The following is a 19,730-nucleotide window of genomic DNA, read 5'->3' on the forward strand; positions in this document are numbered from 1 at the left end:
CACTTAGTTACATGTTTACTTTACTTTTCCATCAGCTACTTCTTGCGACAGGCAGTATGAACTCCTCTTGCACAGATCTTTCCCTCCAGTGTTCTGAAGGATTCAGCCCTTGAACCAATCTCTTCAACTTGGGTTATCATTACCATGCAAGTGATACTGAAGCCTTTTCTCTTTCAATCTTTTGGGCCTTTCATCATTTTCTCCTTGTGTGAATTTTCTCAACACCTCTACTTTGTGTAACTTACCTCGAATCCAACATGTCCAGAAAGGCTATCTACTAATTTGTTAGGAAGAGCATTTCAACCAAAACTCTACCACTTTCCTTTTTGTAAAGCTTCCCAACTCAAATCTCATATCTGATCTCATATTTGATCCTGTTGTCAGGAACTGTGTTTAATGAGAGTTTAGCTTCGTCAAAGTCTTTTACTGAATGTTTAGGTACACATGATGGAGGACTGTGGAAAGGGATGAACTTTAGGAAAGACAGAGGAAAGACAGAAGAAAAACATTCAGAAAAATGTTCCACAAGGTACAATGGAAAAGGGCGACAATATCAGATACAGTAAATTCAATCATTCTTCTCACCTATAACATTGATGTATCATATGCAGACACAAGACTGCATTTTAGGATTATGATTCTGAGCTGTCTTGTGCTTCCACATCTCTTAGGCCTGGTCCACACTACACAGTTAAATCGATTTTAACAGCATTAAATCGATTTAATGCTGTACCCGTCCACACCACAATGCACTTTAAATCGATTTAAAGGGCTTATAGCGAGCCGGTGTGGCTCCCCTCCTCCCCAGGGAGGGTTGAGCCCCGTCAATCACCCCCCAGGGTGGAACTGCTGGGAGGAAGTCCCGCCCCTCAAAGGGTGAGACGGCGACCCGGAAGGATAAAAGCCGGGCCTCAGCCCTCAGTCAGGGCATGGCCGCCGGCAGGAGCAGATGTGTCCACTGACCCTCCTCACCGGGAAGCCGCTGAGGCCCGAGGCCGGTGGGAGCTGCCCTGTAGTCGCTACGACGAGGAGCTGCTGGAGCTGCCCCGCAGTCGCTACGACGAGGAGCTGCCCCGCAGTCGCTACGGCCCCGAGGAGCCGCTAGACCAGACCTGGTCCGCCGTCCCGGAGGTATTCCCGGACCTACCGCCCTGCCTGGACTGGGAGGAGCCCATGGTACTGGACACCCCGACGGACCAGGTAGAAACCAGGAGGGAGGCTGGAAGTAGCCCGGGGGCAGCTGACTACAGTCAGGCTGCAGAAGGCCCTGCGCCTATGTCAATGTATTTCGGTCAGGACCTCCCCACTGACCGCCACTAGCAGCATCAGCCGCTACTAGGGCCCCGGGCTGGAACACAGAGGAGTGGGTGGGCCTGCGTTCCCCCTGCCACCTGTAACCGGGTGGCAGACTCCCCCTCTTCCCGCCTAGTGTCACTGCTCTGCCCTGCTACAAAGGCCAGAGCTAACTAAACTGTGTTTGGTGCCCCGCCCGAATCAAGTGCTGGGCCCCCTTTGACTTTGCCACTGCTCTGCCCTGCTCCAAAGGCCCGAGCTAGCTGAACTGTAGTTGGTGCCCCGCCCGAACCAAGGGCTGGGTCCCCTTTGACTTTGCCACTGCTCTGCCCTGCTCCAAAGGCCAGAGCTAGCTGAACTGTAGTTGGTGCCGCGCCCGAACCAAGGGCTGGGCCCCTATTGACTCGCCACTGCTCTGCCCTGCTCCAAAGGGCCAGAGCTGATAACTGTGTTTGGTGCACCGCCTGAACCAAGGGCTGGGCCCTTAGTAGTTAACTGTGTAGCTGTTTGGTCCCGCACACAGGGTCCGAACCGCTGGAGCAGACTGCGAACCCGAGGGCAGAGACCCTCGAACGACGAGACGAGGCCGGTATGGCTCCCCTCCTCCCCAGGGAGGGTTGAGCCCTGGCACCCCCTCATCCACAGGCTCTTTAAATCGATTTCTGTACTCCTCCCCAACAAGAGGAGTAACGCTAAAATCGATATTAGCATATCGATTTAGGGTTAGTGTGGCCGCAAATCGAAGTTATTGGCCTCCGGGAGGTATCCCACAGTGCACCAGTGGCCGCTCTGGACAGATAACTGAACTCTAATGCACTGGCCAGGTATACAGAAAAAGCCCCGCGAACTTTTGAATTGCATTTCCTGTTTGGCCAGCGTGGAGAGCTCACCAGCACAGGTGATCACGCAGAGCTCATCAGCACAGGTAACAATGCAGTCTCCTGAGAATAGAAAAAGAGCACCAGCATGGACCGCACGAGAGGTACTGGATCTTATTGCTATATGGGGAGAGGATTCAGTGCTAACAGAACTGCGTTCCAAAAGACGAAATGAAAATCTTTTGAAAAAATTTCCAATACCATGAGGGAGAGAGGCCACACCAGGGACTCAGTGCAGTGCAGAGTGAAAGCGAAGGAGCTCAGACAAGCCTACCAGAAAACCAAAGCAGCAAACAGAAGATCCGGATCAGGGCCAAAAACATGCCGCTTCTACGCTGAGCTGCATGCAATTTTAGGGGCCTGCGCCACCACTACCCCCCCCCTTGTCCGTGGATTCCGAGGTGGCGGTTATAATCTCAACCATGGATGAGGATTCAGCGGAGGGGGAAGATGACGAGGAGGAAGAGCTTGCAGAGAGCACACAGCTCTCCATTCTCCCCAACAGTCAGGAGCTTTTTGTGACCCAGACGGAATTACCTTCCCAGCCCTCCCAAGCCACTAGCCCAGACAGTGAAGCCATGGAAGCGACCTCTGGTGAGTGTACCTTTGTAAATATAAAACATAGTTTAAAAGCAAGCGTTTTTTAATGATTGATTTGCCATGAGGGCTTGGCATGCATTAGCAGGCATTAAAGTTCCTGGAACAGTTTATTAACATGTCTGGGGATGGAGCGGAAATCCTCCAGGGACATCTCCATGAAGCGCTCCTGGAGGTACTCCAAAAGCCTTTGCAGAAGATTTCTGGGCAAGGCAGCCTTGTTCCGTCCGCCATGGTAGGACACTTTACCACACCATGCATGTAGCAAGTAATTGGGTATCATTGCATGACAAAGCCTTGCTGCTTATGGTCCCGGTGATTGCTGGCATCAAGAAACATCCGTTCTTTATCTCGCTCTGTTATCCTCAGCAGAGTGATATCATTCATGGTAACCTGGCTGAAATTAAGGAATTTTATTAAGGGGACAGAGATGGCCATTCCTACTGGGCTTCTTGCCTGTTGCTTAAAAGAAATCCTTCCTTGCAGGTAACCAAGCAGGGGGAGGGGAGAGGGGTTAATGGCTCCGAGCTTTTTAGTGTTTGGCCAACAGGAATCTTCCCAGCTACCAGCCACGCGGTGGGGGGGCGGGGGAAGAGAAAGAGGGGATGATTAGCAGTGATCTTCCATTATACCAGCCATGCGGTGGGGGGCGGGGTAAAGCAATTCCAGGGTTAGGGTTAGGGTATGGCGTCTGCTGCTCCTTGTTAAAGAAGCAGCACAGGGAGAAGCTGTATGCCTCTTTGTATGCCTTACCATGACCGCATGCAAGCTGAATTATGATGTCCGGACCTGCGTCTGTGTTGAGCTGTTACACCACAGCCGCAGGCACTCAATACTAAAAGAATCCAAATGCGACCTTATAGTGAAATCACATGAGCTATGTAAGGTGAATAGTGTAGTTCACTGTTAAAGAGTATAACCATTGTTCTGTGAAATGTATCTTTTATAATCCTTCTATCACTATTTTCCCCCACTCATGCAGCTGCAAATTTTTCAAGCCTCCCTACTCCATCCCAAAGGCTAGCTCAGATTAGGCGGAGGAAGAAGAGGACACGAGATGAAATGTTCACAGAAATCATGGCAGTAACCCGCAATGAAAGAGCTCATCTGGGGGAGTGGAAGGACGTGGTAGCAAAGTACAGGAAAGATGCCAGTGAACGTGAGGACAGGAGGGACCAACGTGAGGATAGGAGGGACGAACGTGAGGATAGGAGAGACGCTCGAGATGAGAGGTGGCGGCAGGAAGATCAGAGGTGTAGGCAGGAAGATCAGCGGTGACAGGATGCAACGCTGGAGCTGCTGCGTGATCAAACTGACATCCTCCGACGTCTGGTGGATCTTCAGGAAGAGCAGCGGGGTCACAGAGTGCTGCTCCAACCCATGTTTAACGACCCTCAGTACTCACCATGTTCCATATCTTCCACACCCAGACATGTAAGAACGTGTGGGGGAAGGCTTTCTGCACCTGCCCACTCCACCCCCGTGGACAGTCCAACCAAAAGGCTGTCATTACATTGAAATGTCCTTAATGGCCTTTTTCTTCCCTCCTATCCTCCTCCCAAACCACACCCGGGATACCTTGTTAATTCTCTGCCTCTTTTCATAATTACATGCTTTTTAAACGATAGTAACTTTATTTCCATAAGCAAGCTGTAATCGAAGGGGGAGGGTGGGTTGCTTACAGGGAATGACTTTTTATAAAGAATACATGCTTTTTAAACGATAGTGACTTTATTTCCATAAGCAAGCTGTAATCAAAGGGGGAGGGTGGGTTGCTTACAGGAGGAGTCAATAAAGCGGGGGAGGTTCATGAAGGGGAAACAAACACAGCAATCACACCATACCCTGGCCCGTGATGAAACTCGTTTTCAAGGCTTCTCTGATGCGCACCGCTTCCTGGTGAGCTCTTCTAACTGCCCTGGTGTCTGGCTGCACGTAATCAGCGGCCAGGTGATTTGCCTCAGCCTCCCACCCTGCCATAAAGGTCTCCCCCTTACTCACAGAGATTGTGGAATACACAGCAAGCAGCAATAACAAAGGGGACATTGGTTTGGCTGAGGTCTGAGCGAGTGAGTAAGTTCGCCAGCAGGCTTTTAAACGGCCAAATGCACATTCTACCACCATTCTGCACTTGCTCAGCCTGTAGTTGAACAGCTCCTGACCACTGTCCAGGCTGCCTGTGTATGGCTTCATGAGCCATGGCATCAAGGGGTAGGCTGGGTCACCCAGGATAACGACAGGCATTTCAACATCCCCAACTGTTATTTTCTGGTCCAGGAAGTAAGTCCCTTGCTGCAGCCGTTTAAACAGAGCAGTGCTTCTGAAGACGGGAGCGTCATGAACCCTTCCTGGCCATCCCACGTGGATGTTGGTGAAACTTCCCTTGTGATCCACCAGTGCTTGCAGCACCATTGAAAAGTACCCCTTGCGGTTTATGTACTGGGTGCCCTGGTGCTCCGGTGCCAAGATAGGGATATGAGTTCCATCTATAGTCCCCCCACAGTTAGGGAATCCCATTGCAGCAAAGCCATCCACTATGACCTGCACGTTTCCCAGAGTCACAACCTTTCGTAGCAGCAGCTTAATGATGGCTTTGGCTACTTGCAACACAGCAGCCCCCACAGTAGATTTTCCCACTCCAAATTGATTCCCGACTGACCGGTAGCTGTCTGGCGTTGCAAGCTTCCAGAGGGCTATTGCCACTCGCTTCTCCACTGTGAGGGCTGCTCTTATCTTGGTATTATGGCGTTTCAGGGCAGGGGAAAGCAAGTCACAAAGTTCAAAGAAAGTGCTCTTACGCATGCGAAAGTTTTGCAGCCACTGCGAATCATCCCACACCTGCAAAACTATGCGGTCCCACCAGTCTGTGCTTGTTTCCCGGGCCCAAAATCGGTGTTCAATGGGTAGAACCTCCCCCATTACCAGCAGGAGCTCCACAGCACGGGGGCCCACAGTTAGGGAGAAATCAGTGTCCATGTCCTCATCACTCTCGTCGCCGCGCTGCCGTAGCTGCCTCCTCCTCTCCTGCGTTTGCAGTTCATGGTTCACCATAGACAGCACGAGAATGCGTGAGGTTGTTTACAATGTCCACGATCGCGCTATTGAGCTGAGCAGGGTCCATGCTTGCTGTGCTATGGCGTTTGCTCAGTTCACCCAGTAAAAAAGGCGAGAAATGGCTATCTGCTGCTTTCAGGAAGGGAGGGATGAGGCTGTACCCAGAACCACCCGCGACAATGATTTTTGCCCCATCAGGCACTGGGGTATTAACCCAGAATTCCAAGGGTCAGGACTGCGGGAACTATGGGATAGCTACGGGATAGCTAACCACAGTGCAACGCTCCGGAAATCGATGGTAGCCTAGGACCATGGACGCACACCGCCGAATTAATGTGCCTAGTGTGGATGCATAAAATCGACTTTATAATATCTGTTTTATAAAACCGGTTTAAGTTAATTCGAAATTATGCTGTAGTGTAGACGTACCCTTAGGTTTGGAATTCTGTCCACTGTTTCTACATAGAACAGCTATCTCTGTTCTCATAACTTCCATCCATTCAGGTCCAGTCATCTGGAATGCTGTAATCTCCATTCCTGAGTCTTCAGTTTGTTCAAAATCAAGTCCCCACCCCCATTGCACCTGGAAAAGGGAACGCATCTCTTCCATCCTCAGAAGTATTCCTTGTCTTCTTGTCTGTTCCAGAATCAAGCTCTATGGACTTGTCTCCTCGTCTTTCCAACCTGATTGTTTTATATTCTCCTTTCTTTTCTCCATGATCTTCATTCCAGACTTAGTTCTGACCCATTTACTTCTCCACAGCAGATTCTTCTCCCTCATACTCTCTGCACCCACTAAATATCCAACACCTTGACTGTTCCTTTTTTTTTCTTTTTTTTCTTTTTTTAATATATCCTACCGATTCTCTGTGGACTCCTATTCCTGGCCTCAATTCAGGAAAACCATATATGTACATGCTTAAGTCCATACCTATTCAAGAAACTCTGAAGCACATGCTTATGTGCTGTCCTGAATAAGGGTGCTTTCCTGAACTGGGACCCCTCTCTAACACTCAAATGTTACTCCCTGAGCCTTCTAGTTTCCTTGTGTTCTATCACTGGGACTACTTGGCTAGGAAGGGTAGCAGCAATCTGACCTCTTAAGAATGTAAGTTGTTCAAGGCAGGGAATCCATCTTTGTTTAGTAAAACATGAGGCTTATTTCTTGGTCCATATGGAATCCCTGATATGACTTGGAGTTAAAATAGTGCTAAAAGATGGTGGTATTGTAAACAGATGGTGGTTAGTCTGTTCTATTTGTGTACATTTTAAAAATAACCATTTCCTCCTCTTGTAGTTTTTTTAAGAAACAAGAACTCCAAAAGCAGATTGTTGGCATTATCGTAATTGCTTTCTCATTGTCAGAGTCATAGTTCACATGTGTTTCTTGTGAAACACTTTTTTAGAACTTAACATATGGAGTTTTTTGCTTGCTCCTTTTCAAGGAGTTTATCTTACTGATTGAGCTTATAGTTCTGAAAACATTATATCACAGCTTGTTTAGTTTATGCTCATAGGTGTTTTGTCACCATAATTTTCTATGTCCTTAGCACTTCTGAGATTTTTTTTTATTGTTTTGTTGTTGTATTCAGATGCAGATTTTCATTTATAGCATCTGTATGGTTAAAAAAATATATTTAAGCCAGCAGAAATCGATTTTAGGGATGGGGAGGCTGTCAACCAAACTGCTTTTATTGCAACACTATTGTATAGATAAAAGACCATGAGACTTATTCCAGCTGAAATGCAAATTATTTTATTGCTGATTATTCACTGATTTATACTACTTAGGCAATTATTAATTCCACTGGTATTGGCTAGGAATTTACATTGTATGTTTTTTGAAATAACTATTTTATTTTAGCCAAAGCTACATGCTTCATTATTATTGAAAGTGAAAATAGAACTGCATATGTTGGTGTTTTGTGCTATTTCCCATGCACTGTGCTATAATTATCAATAAATATGTTATCATAAGGCATTCTTTGTGGGAAATTATGTTTATAAACAAAACATTCCTGCATGTAATTAAGAGATTTATTATAGTGGTACAATTAGGGGGCAGACAGGTCATCTTGACATCTTCTGTGAAGGCCACAATACCCTACGCCAGGTTAAAAATAATAATAATAATACTGTCACCCACCCACTATCAATTCCCTCTATTCCTCCCAAAAAACTTCCTACACATCCTCCAATTTATGACTTTTGGTCTCGGTGTATTTTTTGTTGTCTGCCTTGTAAGACTATAGAGTCTGTGGGAAAAGGACCTTATCATGTTCTGTATGTTGTAGAGCACAGAGATCTCTGTGGACCTCAGTAACACAGATACAACTGTAACGTCAGTGGATTTGAACAGGAGTAATTGAGGGTAGAGTTTGTGCTTTTGGTTATAGTGATGTTTTTAGTAACCCAGAAAAAGGATAAACTGTTGCTAGACAGAACAGTCCGCAAGCAATAAGAAATATGATATATTACCTTAGCAGGCATGGATTAAACATATCTTGGAAGAGACCATTTCACCCCAAAGGTTTAAACCATGAAAGGATGTAGTCAGAAAAACATCATCTGGGCCTTAGAGCTTTCTACAAGTGGCTGATTTGCATGTGTAAAATCATGACAAGGTGGCAGAAGGAAAGAAAGCAAAAGACATTAGAAAGAGGGAACTCCATGGGGGAGAGGGGCTCCAGGATCCTATGTCACTCGTGAGGTACAGAGTGCACTCTCTTGCCCTTAGTCCAATGTCTGCTTTGTATTTTTGTTTATGTTCCTTAATATACTTAGCAGTGTGCAATGGGATGAAATCTTGACCCCACAGAAGTTAATGGCAAAATTCCCATTGACTGAGCCAGCATTTCACCCCTGAAGTTTTGCTTAGCAATGTCCCTACGGACATTTAGCTAAATAATATGGATTAAAACCTTGGAACTCCTGGAGAAAGCGAGCGTGAAGAAATGGCTCTGAGACAGATCTACTGCAAGAGTCTGAAAGTGACACTCTGTCAGCTAGTCAGCAAACCAGTACAAAAGCCTGATCTATCTCAGTGGAATGGCCAAAGGCAGGCAGGATAGCCAGACCTTATCCTGGCTGGAATCCCCAGTGCATTATGATCTTACCTACTGCTTTAGACTGACTCTGAGTTCAATTTTATGGTGCACATGGGTGTTATTTTTTTTCTTCATACTGCACCACTACTTTTCTATGGGTCTGCTAAAGGCAGCTGCCATGTTTTGTTCAGTTCAAATGTAATCTGTTATAGAGGTGATTTGCAGTGTGTTCTTGAAAGAAGAGGTTACGTTGGTTCTTTATTGTTTTCTCATCATGTAAACCAGACAAACCAATCAGATTGAATTATATGGTTGCCCTTTAATGTATGGAAATATGTAATAATCTTTCCATGTCAGCTTTGCGCACCCACTTTTAGATGTCAACAGCCTACCAGTGACTGATTTTTGAGGCATTGGATCAAAAAATCTCAGCCTAGACAGTCTCACCTTTTTGTGTTAAAATATAAATCTATTACACGCACAAAATGCAACTCTGCTGTAGCTAATTGTTTCAGTGAGTTTTGGGAACATGCCAGGGAAGGTATCCTGCTGTTTTTGTGCTTTTCAAATGTAAATGTTTAATAAAGCCTAGCTGAGATGATGTGCAAAAGTGTATGTACTCAGTACTCATGGTTCCTTTTCTGTTGTTGCAGTGATCTGCTGTCTTCAGAATACCTTGAGAGGCATATCGAGCATGGAGGAAAGACAATGGAAGTTAAAGTAAGAGTTTGCTTGAGGTTATGAAGCTTCCCCCCATTTTTTAAATGTTTGTTTAATGGACACTCCCTGATTTCTCTGTAACCAGTGAATTCAGATTTTAATATAAATTTCTCCTATGAGTCAGGCCAGTTTTGTTTCGTCTAATTTTTAAGTTTTTTTTATTTTACATTATATAAATATTCATGACAAAATTATACTTATGAGAAATGTATATGCTATAGTTTTTTTTACTTTCCTTTGTTCTAAATATGTGTGTACCAACAAAAGTGCAACAATGACTCGTTTACGTAGTGATATATTACATAAACTTACTAAAAGGCCAGGATTGCTGTTTTTATGGGTTTCCTCATATACTTGAGTATAGCAAGTTATATAGGACTGTAGTTCCAAATATTTCGCCATCTTAAAATAGTAGGTTCCTTTTGTAAAAGGTTTGTTGAAATGCCTATGAAATATAGTTATAGTTGTCTCCTAAGAAATGTGCCAGTCTGGGTCCTTTTTTGCAGGATGTTAATTTCTATTATCTCTCTGTGTTTATACTAATTCAATGAAAGCCAGCCTGATGATCCACTCTGTCTCTCTGAATGTGCCAGCTGTATTTTCAAATATTCATATATGCTGGTACTACATACGATTGTACTTAACATTAGATTTTACAAAACCATCAGTAATTTCAGAAAGAATAAAATTAAATCAGTATTTACATATATCTACTCAGAGTTGCTGTGAAAGAGCCTTCTGGTGCATAGACAACATCTCATGGAAGTATGGCAATAAAATAAATGTAGACTGTACACAGCATGTATAGCGGTGAGAGTGGGTCATAATAGTAGCTCTTTTTAAAGGACTCTGTCAAGTCACACATGGCCCAAAATTTAGGATTTGTAAAAAACAACCCCCCCTGAATTGAAGACTATTAAATGTTCCCTTGCAATGTGACAGCAAAAGCAGGAAAGGGCAAAGCAAAAATTTGGTCAACTGAACACACAGAAGTATTTGTTCACTTCAACTACTTAGTAATCATCTTACACTTTCCTAGAATTTTCATATGTATTATATACTTTTGGTTCCATAGTTTATATTTATGCAGTGCCAAATTGAACATGAAGAAACACACGTTCATTTATTGTAAAGATCATTTTCACAATGAGTCTATGCTATACTGTACAGTCAAAAAATCTGACTGTTATCCAAAATTTGACTCAAAGCAGAAATACAAGATAACAGCTGTAGTTAATAAAAAAAAGTTAATCCATTTCTCTGTATTAGGAAATATATTCAAATTGGCAAACATTTTTTTGGCTGCCCGCAAGGCCTGCATCCCCCTCTCATGAGCAGGGCCAGCTCTAGGCACCAGCGTTCCAAGCATGTGCTTGGGGCGGCAGTTCTCAAGCGGCGGCATTTTGGCTCTTTGGGGGTGGCTCTTTTCAAGGGGCGGCACTCTGGGTATTTTGGGGGAGGGTTTTTTACTTCAGCGGCGGCACTCTGTCTCTTTTTTATTTTTGCTTGAGATGGCAAAAAACCTGGAGTCAGCCCTGCTCATGAGTAATCCTTACTTCAGTGAGTAATATCTTTGAAGTCAATGGCACTACTCAGGCAAATAAGGAGTACTTGCATGAGCAGGAGGTAGCAGGATTGGGGCTTTAAGACAGGATTTTTATTGATTTTCATAGTGTGGATTGTATTCTAATAGAGTGTGTCTCCTAAGCCACTCTTCCCATTAACATGGACTACTTCCCCTTCCATTTGCAACTGTGCACCATCTCTGTAGCATCTTCAGCAATTGTTTTCCTTCAGCTAGATTGGCACCTTGAAATATGCTCTGAGTAAGAAGCAGCACATTTTTTTCATTGCCCCAGGAGCAGAAGATAAGACTAGTTGTGAATCAGACCATCACAGTTTTGTCCCTTCTTCTCCCCTGGGGTGTGTGTGTATGGGAAATAACCTGCACCAGCCCCTTTCCGAGTGTCACTTACTTCAACTTTCCATGTCTTGCTGCCTTCCCTGCCCTTCCTCCCCCAGAAGAAATAATTGCCGTGGTGAGGCTGCTCTTCACCCTGTGTTGCAGCCTGTAGCAAGGCTCAGAATGGCACCATTGAAAAGTAATCCCAGCATTTAAAATGAAGTTTTAGCTCCTTTACTACCATTTAATAGCTGCAATCAAGGGGGAGAACCAGTCTGATGGCCGCATATTTCAAAAGAGCTCATCAGCCACAATTAATGCCAGATTCTCAATAAAAAATAAATAAATAAAAACCCTGAGCTCCCATTGGCACAGTCAAGAAATTATGCTGTGTTTGGAATAACAGAGACTTGGTGGGATAATTCACATGACTAGAGTACTGTCATGGATGGATATAAACTGTTCAGAAAGGACAGGCAGGGCATAAAAGGTGGGGGAGTTGCATTGTATGTAAGAGAGCAGTATGACTGCTCAGGGCTTTGGTCTGAAACTGCAGAAAACCTGAGAGTCTCTGGATTAAGTTTAGAAGTGTGAGCAACAAGGGTGGTATCGTGGTAGGGGGTCTGCTATAAACCACCAGACAAGGGGGATGAGGTGGCCAAGGCTTTCTTCCAGCAACTAACAGAAGTTACTCGATCACAGACCCTGGTTCTCACGGGGGACTTCAATCACCCTGATATCTGCTGGGAGAGCAATACAGCGGTGCACAGACAATCCAGGAAGTTTTTGGAAAGTGTGGGGGACAATTTCCTGGTGCAAGTGCTGGAGGAACCAACTAAGGGCAGAGCTTTTCTGACCTGCTGCTCACAAACAGGGAAGAATTAGTAGGGGAAGCAAAAGTAGATGGGAACCTGGGAGGCAGTGACCATGAGATGGGAAAGGAGTCCAGGAGAGCTGGCTGTATTTTAAAGAATCCTTATTGAGGTTGCAGGAACAAACCATCCCTATGTGTAGAAAAAATAGTAAATATGGCAGGCGACCAGCTTGGCTTAACAGTGAAATCTTTGCTGATCTTAAACCAAAAAAGAAACTTACAAGAACTGGAAGACTGGACAAATGACCAGGGAGGAGTATAAAAATATTGCTCAGGCATGCAGGAGTGAAATCAGGAAGGCCAAATCACACTTGGAGTTGCAGCTAGCAAGAGATGTTAAGAGTAACAAGAAGGGTTTCCTCAGGTATGTTAGCAACAAGAAGAAAGTCAAGGAAAGTATGGGACCTTTACTGAAGGAGGGAGGCAAACTAGTGACAGAGGATGTGGAAAAAAGCTAATGTACTCAATGCTCTTTTTGCCTCTGTCTTCACGAACAAGGTCAGCTCCCAGACTACCGCACTGGGCAGCACAGCATGGGGAGGAGGCGACCAGCCCTTTGTGGAGAAAGAAGTGGTTCAGGACTATTTAGAAAAGTTGGACAAGCACAAGTCCATGGGGCCGGATGCACTGCATCCAAGGATGCTAATGGAGTTGGTGGATGTGATTGCAGAGTTATTAGCCATTATCTTTGAAAACTCATGGTGATTGGGGGAGGTTCCAGATGACTGGAAAAAGACTAATGTAGTGCCAATCTTTAAAAAAGGGAAGGAGGAGGATCTGGGGAACTACAGGCCAGTCAGCCTCACCTTGGTCCCTGGAAAAATCATGGAGTAGGTCCTCAAGGAATCAATTTTGAAGCACTTAGAGGAGAGGAAAGTGATCAGGAACAGTCAGCATGGAGTCACCAAGAGCAAGTCATGCCTGACTGACCTAACTGCCTTCTATGATGAGATAACTGGCTCTGTGGATGAGGGGAAAGCAGTGGATGTGTTAATCTTTGACTTTAGCAAAGCTTTTGATACGGTCTCCCATAGTATTCTTGCCAGCAAGTTAAAGAAGTATGGCCTGGATGAATGGACTATAAGTTGGATAGAAAGCTGGCTAGATCGTCGGGCTCAATGAGTAGTGATCAATGACTCCATGTCTAGTTGGCAGCTGGTATCAAGCAAAGTACCCCAAGGGTTGGTCCTGGGGCTGGTTTTGTTCAATATCTTCATTAATGATCTGGAGGATGGCGTGGACTGCACCCTCAGCAAGTTTGCAGATGACATTAAACTGGGAGGAGTAGTAGATATGCTGGAAGGTAGGGATAGGATATAGAGGGACCTAGACAAATTAGAGGATTGGGCCAAAATAAACCTGATGAGGTTCAGCAAGGACAAATGTAGAGTCCTGCACTTGAGATGGAAGAATCCCATGCACTGCTACAGACTAGGGACCAAATGGCTAGGCAGCAGTTCTGCAGAAAAGGACCTAGGGGTTACAGTGGATGAGAAGCTGGATATGAGTCAACAGTGTGCCCTTGTTGCCAAGAAGATTAATGGCATTCTGGGCTGTATAAGTAGGGGCATTTCCAGCAGATCAAGGGACATGATCATTCCCCTCTATATCTGGAGTACTGTGTCCATTTTTGGGCTGCACACTACAAGAAGGATGTGGAAAAATTGGAAAGAGTCCAGTGGAGGGCAACAAAAATGATTAGGGGGCTGGAGCACATGATTTTTGAGGAGAGGTTGAGGGAACTGGGATTGTTTAGTCTGCAGAAGAGAAGAATGAGAGGGGGATTTGATAGCTGCTTTCAACTACCTGAAAGGGAGTTCCAAAGAGGATGGATCTAGACTGTTCTCAGTGGTACTAGATGACAGCGTAATGGTCTCAAGTTGCAGTGGGGGAGGTTTAGGTTGGATATTCCAAAACACTTTTTCACTAGGAGGATGGTGAAGCACTGGAATGGGTTACCTAGGGAGGTGGTGGAATCTCCTTCCTTAGAGGTTTTTAAGGCCACGCTTGACAAAGCCCTGGCTGGTGTGATTTAGTTGGTCCTTCTTTGAGCAGAGGGTTGGACTAGATGACCTCCTGAGGTCCAACCCTGATATTCTAGGATTTAGGTATCAAAATAAGTGGCTAGATTTTCAGAACAGCTCAGCATGCTGAGTACGTCAGTGCTGAGTATGCTTCAAAATCTGGCTGTCGTTTCAGTGCCTCAGTAGGAGCAGGTGCAGAGCTTTATTGAAAAAAAATGTGGCCTCAATTTTGTGTGCTGAGCACTTGAAAATCTAACTGTTGGCTCTTGTGAAAATCTGGCCCCACACGACCAGTAAGCTGTTGATCCTTAAGATACTGAAAGAGAAAGAAGCAGAGGAAAAGTCGAGAAATGTTTATTATACATATTGGAATCTGGACTCTGTAGTTCAAACTGTTTTCTCAAAATACATATACAGAAATAGACTCCTTACATGATGATGATTCAATACTTTAAAATTCTGTGATTGTTTTACTGTGTCGTAAAATCCTGCTAAAAGGGTGCTTGTTCTAAGAATAAACCAGTCAAAACATAGATAACAACAAGAATGAAGGAATCACACAGACTACTTAAATATTTGTTAAAAAAGAAAAAGCTACTGAAAGAGCCAGACTTGCAACAAAAATAAATTGCATAATAAAAACCACATTGCTATGTGCTATTTCCTAAGCTATCCAGCTCCATTTCTGAGGCTGTCAGTTACATAATGAGGAGACTGAGTCTGGTGTACATCTTGCTGTTTCCTACTGCAAATATGGAAGGCCCTGAACACATTAAAGCTGCCATGGTCCAGCTGCTGTGAGAGGAAGGGAGCACGGCATGGAGCTCCTACTCCGCTTGGGGAAAATACTACTAGTTGGTGGAGCCGGTAGCAGTACCAGAAGGGAGAAGAATAAATATTTCAGCAAGGGGTCTCCTCTGCTCCTTCTTCAGGAAGATTCATCTACATCATTGGTTCTTCCTTCTCCAGTGATGGGAGGGGATAGAGGAGACTCTCCACCTCTCTTCCTACTAAGAGGAGGTGGCAAGAGAAAAACCTCACTCTTCATTGTCAACTCCCTCTCATTTCTGGGGAAGTTGGATGAGAAAATAGAGCTCTAGCCAGATTACAAAGGCAACTAAATGGCCGTGTCAAATCCCTCTCCCTACTTGGCACTGGACAGAGTGGTGAGGATAGTCCGGTTTTAAAATATTTGGTTTTATGAACAGTGAAGTGCTTTCTTTAGTGTCTTCTTTCCCCTACATCACATAGCACAGTGTAAGTAGCAGATATTGCCACTGCTGTCATCAGCAATATAGGAAACAGATGGGAGCGCTAATGCGCTATGGTAATGCAGCTGCATACGAAGTCATCGTTTAAAAATGTTACAAATGTGGACGTACCAAGAGGGTGGACAGATGCTTGCTCTAGCTTATGCTCTTTGTAGAATTGGGCAGAACAACTCTGATCCCCTAACCAAAATTTCCTTTTCTGAAGAAAATGTTCTGGTTTTCCGTCATTGCTGACAATGTTGGGGGGGAGGAGGAGGGGTTGGGGGGGAAGAAATATCTGTAGTTTGAGGATCCAGTTGTTAAGGAATGGAGGGATTTTTATTGACAGGCACCTCAATTTAACATATCCTTTTGCAACAAAAGAGGGTAAATGCTAATTTATTTGTTGCACAATTAATTAGTTTTTATGGAGAACTTTGAAGATGAAATGCACTATACTCTAATTGCTAAGTGTCAGAACATCATTGGATGAGACAGGGAAGCACACCTCCTTGCTAGCTGCTCCAAACGCTAGGTATGCAAGACCTTCAATGTTGTTATAATATCAGCCAGCAATGCCCAATATTAAAAAACAAAACAGGGGGTTAAGGTTTTTTTTTTTGTTTGTTTTTTTGACCTGCATGTTAGTGAAATTTTGCTACCAGTAAGGAAATCTGATCTGTCATCCTGATCTCTGAACTCTGTTTAGAGGCAAAGAGAATATTCAATCAATCAATTAACAAGAAGCAGGCCACCTTCCTCATGCATTACCTTTTCCTGATCGTGTCAGTACAGATCTTTCGAAACTCCAAGCATACGAACGCTCAACTTGCATACACTTTACCTCACTGCAGTATATCTGTGTCCTTTTATCTCTTTTTACGTTATCATTCTGTCATTGAGGCTGTCACTAAGATGAAAGGCAAAATACAGCTTGCAGTGCTGAGTAATCTACACAATGGGATTTTTCTTCCTTAGACTGAACAACTTGTATCTATTCAGTGACCTTTTCTCTTATAAAATATTTTCATTTTTTCACATTAGAGCCATTTTGCTTGTTATCCAAACAGAATTGTCATGTGGACCTACAAAAGTTCCTAGATAATAGTTTTGAGACAATTAAGCAGAGATACAGTGTCCAAATTGGAAAGATTGTATAGGTGGATTTATATGTATATTTTTAGACAGAATGATTGATTGTAACCACAGGCACTTTTTCTATTTCTCAAATAATCCAATACATCACAATGTATGCAAGCTGTAAACATGCTGTACATAAGTTATGCAAAACAAACCAACCCATTCTATGGCCAAAATGTTTGAAGTGGAATCTAAATCCATATTTAGGCACTTAATTAAGTTCTTGATCCTATACCATTGAAGGTACTGGAAGCTTTGCCACTAAGGGTATGTCTACACAACAAAGAAAAACCTGCGGATGGCCAGTGCCAGCCGACTTGAGTTCATGGGGCTCAGGCTGTGGGGCTGTTTCGTTGCAGTTTAGACGTCTGGGCTTGGGCTGGAGCCCGAGTTCTGGGACCCTCCCACGTCACAGGCCCTAGAGCCCGAGCCCAGACATCTACACAGCAATGAAACAACTCAAGCCCCATGAACCCAAGTCAGCTGGCACTGACCATCCATGGGTTTTTCTTTGCTGTGTAGATATACCCTTAATTTTTCAGGATCATGTTCAGACTCTTAATAGCTTGATTTGCAAAGGTTACAACTACCTGTAGCTCTCATTGACTTCAGTGGGACCTGGGGCCACTTCTCAAAAATCAGGCAACTTACACCTGGTCTACACTACATAGTCAAGTTGATGTAAGCCACCTTGCGTCGACATAGTTGTGCATGTGTCTACACTTAAATTTGTCTCCCACACATGTAAATTCTCCATTAAGCCAGTATTGTAATACCACTTCCCTGAATAGCGTTGAGCTAAGGTAGATGTATTGAGGTTAATGCAATGTGAATGTAGACACTGTGTTAATTATGTTGACTCTAATAATCCTCCAGCAGCTGTCCTACAATCCAAACACTGACTGCTCTGGTCATAGTTGTGAACTCTACTGCCCGGGGCTCATGGAGACTGGAAGAGCCTCATCCCCCATTTAAAGCCTGTGAGTTTTTGAAATGCCTTTTCCTGATTGTCCAGTTTGGGTTGCATACCTAGCAGCTCCCATTGTTGTGTGCAATTGCCCAGCTGACCATGCTGGATGCACGTTCCAGACACACTTTGGCTTGCAGTAGACAGGAGATATTGGATCTTCTGGGCCTGGTGGGAGAAGAGGCTGTGCAAGCCCAGCTACAAACCAGCCCCAGAAACATGGACATTTACGAGCAGATTGCATGGTGGATGCCAGAGGAGTATGACAGGCATCAGCAGCAGTGCTGCATGAAAGCAGAGGAACTGCAGCAGGCATATTAGAAGGCAAGGGAAGCCAACAGTTGATCCAGTGCAGAGCCACAGATCTGCCACTTTTACTAAGTGCTGCATGCCATACTTGGCAGAGAACCCATTACCACCATAGATACCTCAGAGGACCCAGAGTCACAGGCCCTGCTGTGAATGGCGAGGATGAGGTGGATGAAGAGAAAGAGGATGAGAGGCTTGTGACTGGAGGGCCTAGATATGCCATGAGCCAGAACCCGTTTGAAATTCCACCTTAGTCCAGTCAGTCCCGGATATTGAGCATGGACAAGTCTGATGCAGGGGAAAAGAAATTGGGTAAGTGTGTAAATTTATTCCCATTACAGTGCACAGCTATTGACTTTTCATTAATTTGCTTGTACTACAAGAGGTTGTGTAACCTGTGGGCAGGTTAGAATTTACTTCATTGCCCTTCTTTAGTGCCTAAAAACCCAACTCCCATAGAAAAGCACCTAGAGACCCAGAATTCAGTGTCTAAGGATTTTCAGCAAGAATTGAATAAGGTCAACTCCTCACATTCAAGTCCCAAAAGAACAAAAGGAATTAACTGAACAAAAGGACCCAACTCATTCCTATCCACCCCCAACTTTATAAAATCTTATGGTAAAGAAACAAATAACTTAATTTTTACAACATAATATGGCTATTTTATAAGCAACACACATTATCTTCACAGTTATACATAAACAAATAAAGAAAACAAATTAAAAACTAAACAGGTCAGAAACACAGTGAGAAGAAACTCAGAGTTCCGAAAAGCTTAGGCTGAGTTCACCTGAGTCTCAGTTAGTCTTGATCACCAAATCTATACAGTTTACTGAGTCAAAAACAACATCTTCCCTCCACTTGCTTGTAGGAATCTTCAGTTGGAATCCACGCAGACTCCTCCTCTGCAGTCAGGCAGTCAGCTGATTAAGCAACCACTCAGTTTAACCCACTACATCACAAATGCTTCAGAGTTAGGGAAAACAGCCTGCTTTCTGCTCCTGTGGCTCAGCTTCTTCCAGTCCACACTGGGCACATGGCCTTTTGTAAAGCAGCTACCCTGACTGCTTGCCCTTGTGGAGTCTGAGTTCAGCAACAGGAAATCTTCTGAGCACACCCAAAACTACCACACTCTATTCTAGACACTTCTGAGTGTGGACAGCTAATTGTGCATCTATCTAGCAACAATGAACCAGACCCAATTCATTCCTTTCCACCCCCAATACATCTCTTAAGTACATGGATTACAGTAGTAGGACAACAAAAAGAAGTAGAGTTGTTATCTGCTCCTACAGAGTTAGGCAGGCTGGGCTATGAGGAGTAGTTTGTTTATGTACACAGGGACATCCCTTGAATCCTCCTGAGACATCTCGATGAAGTTTTCATGGAGGTACTCTGATGACCTCTCCTGAAGGTTTCTAGGGATGGTAGCCTTATTTCTTCCTCCACAGTAGGACACTTTCCTGTGCCAGTTGGCAATAACTTTGGCAGACACCATTGCAATAAACAGAATAGCAGCATATGGGCCCAGACAGCTTCAGAACGCCAGCTGCAGCTAGGCTCTGCGCCTTTGGTGCCCTCAGGAGTGAGCTATCAGCTAAAATCACCATAGCCTGTGGGAAATGGTGCCAGTGTTCAGTGCCATTGCCCTATACTTAATTTCAGGCAACCGAG

The 19,730-nt window shown here is 44.5% G+C and overlaps 1 protein-coding gene across 9 annotated transcripts in view; it reads left to right on the plus strand.

Moving 5' to 3' along the window:
• Window positions 1-19,730, plus strand: part of ADAM22 (ADAM metallopeptidase domain 22) — a 219,169-nt gene that overhangs the window by 73,817 nt on the left and 125,622 nt on the right. For all 9 annotated transcript variants that reach the window (XM_030550490.1, XM_030550492.1, XM_030550493.1 and 6 more), the window contains exon 4: window positions 9,523-9,589. In XM_030550490.1, the coding sequence (XP_030406350.1) occupies window positions 9,523-9,589 (67 nt within the window). The remainder of the gene's footprint in view (window positions 1-9,522; window positions 9,590-19,730) is intronic.

Source organism: Gopherus evgoodei, chromosome 2, assembly GCF_007399415.2.
Source record: "Gopherus evgoodei ecotype Sinaloan lineage chromosome 2, rGopEvg1_v1.p, whole genome shotgun sequence".
NCBI classification, from domain to species: domain Eukaryota; kingdom Metazoa; phylum Chordata; order Testudines; family Testudinidae; genus Gopherus; species Gopherus evgoodei.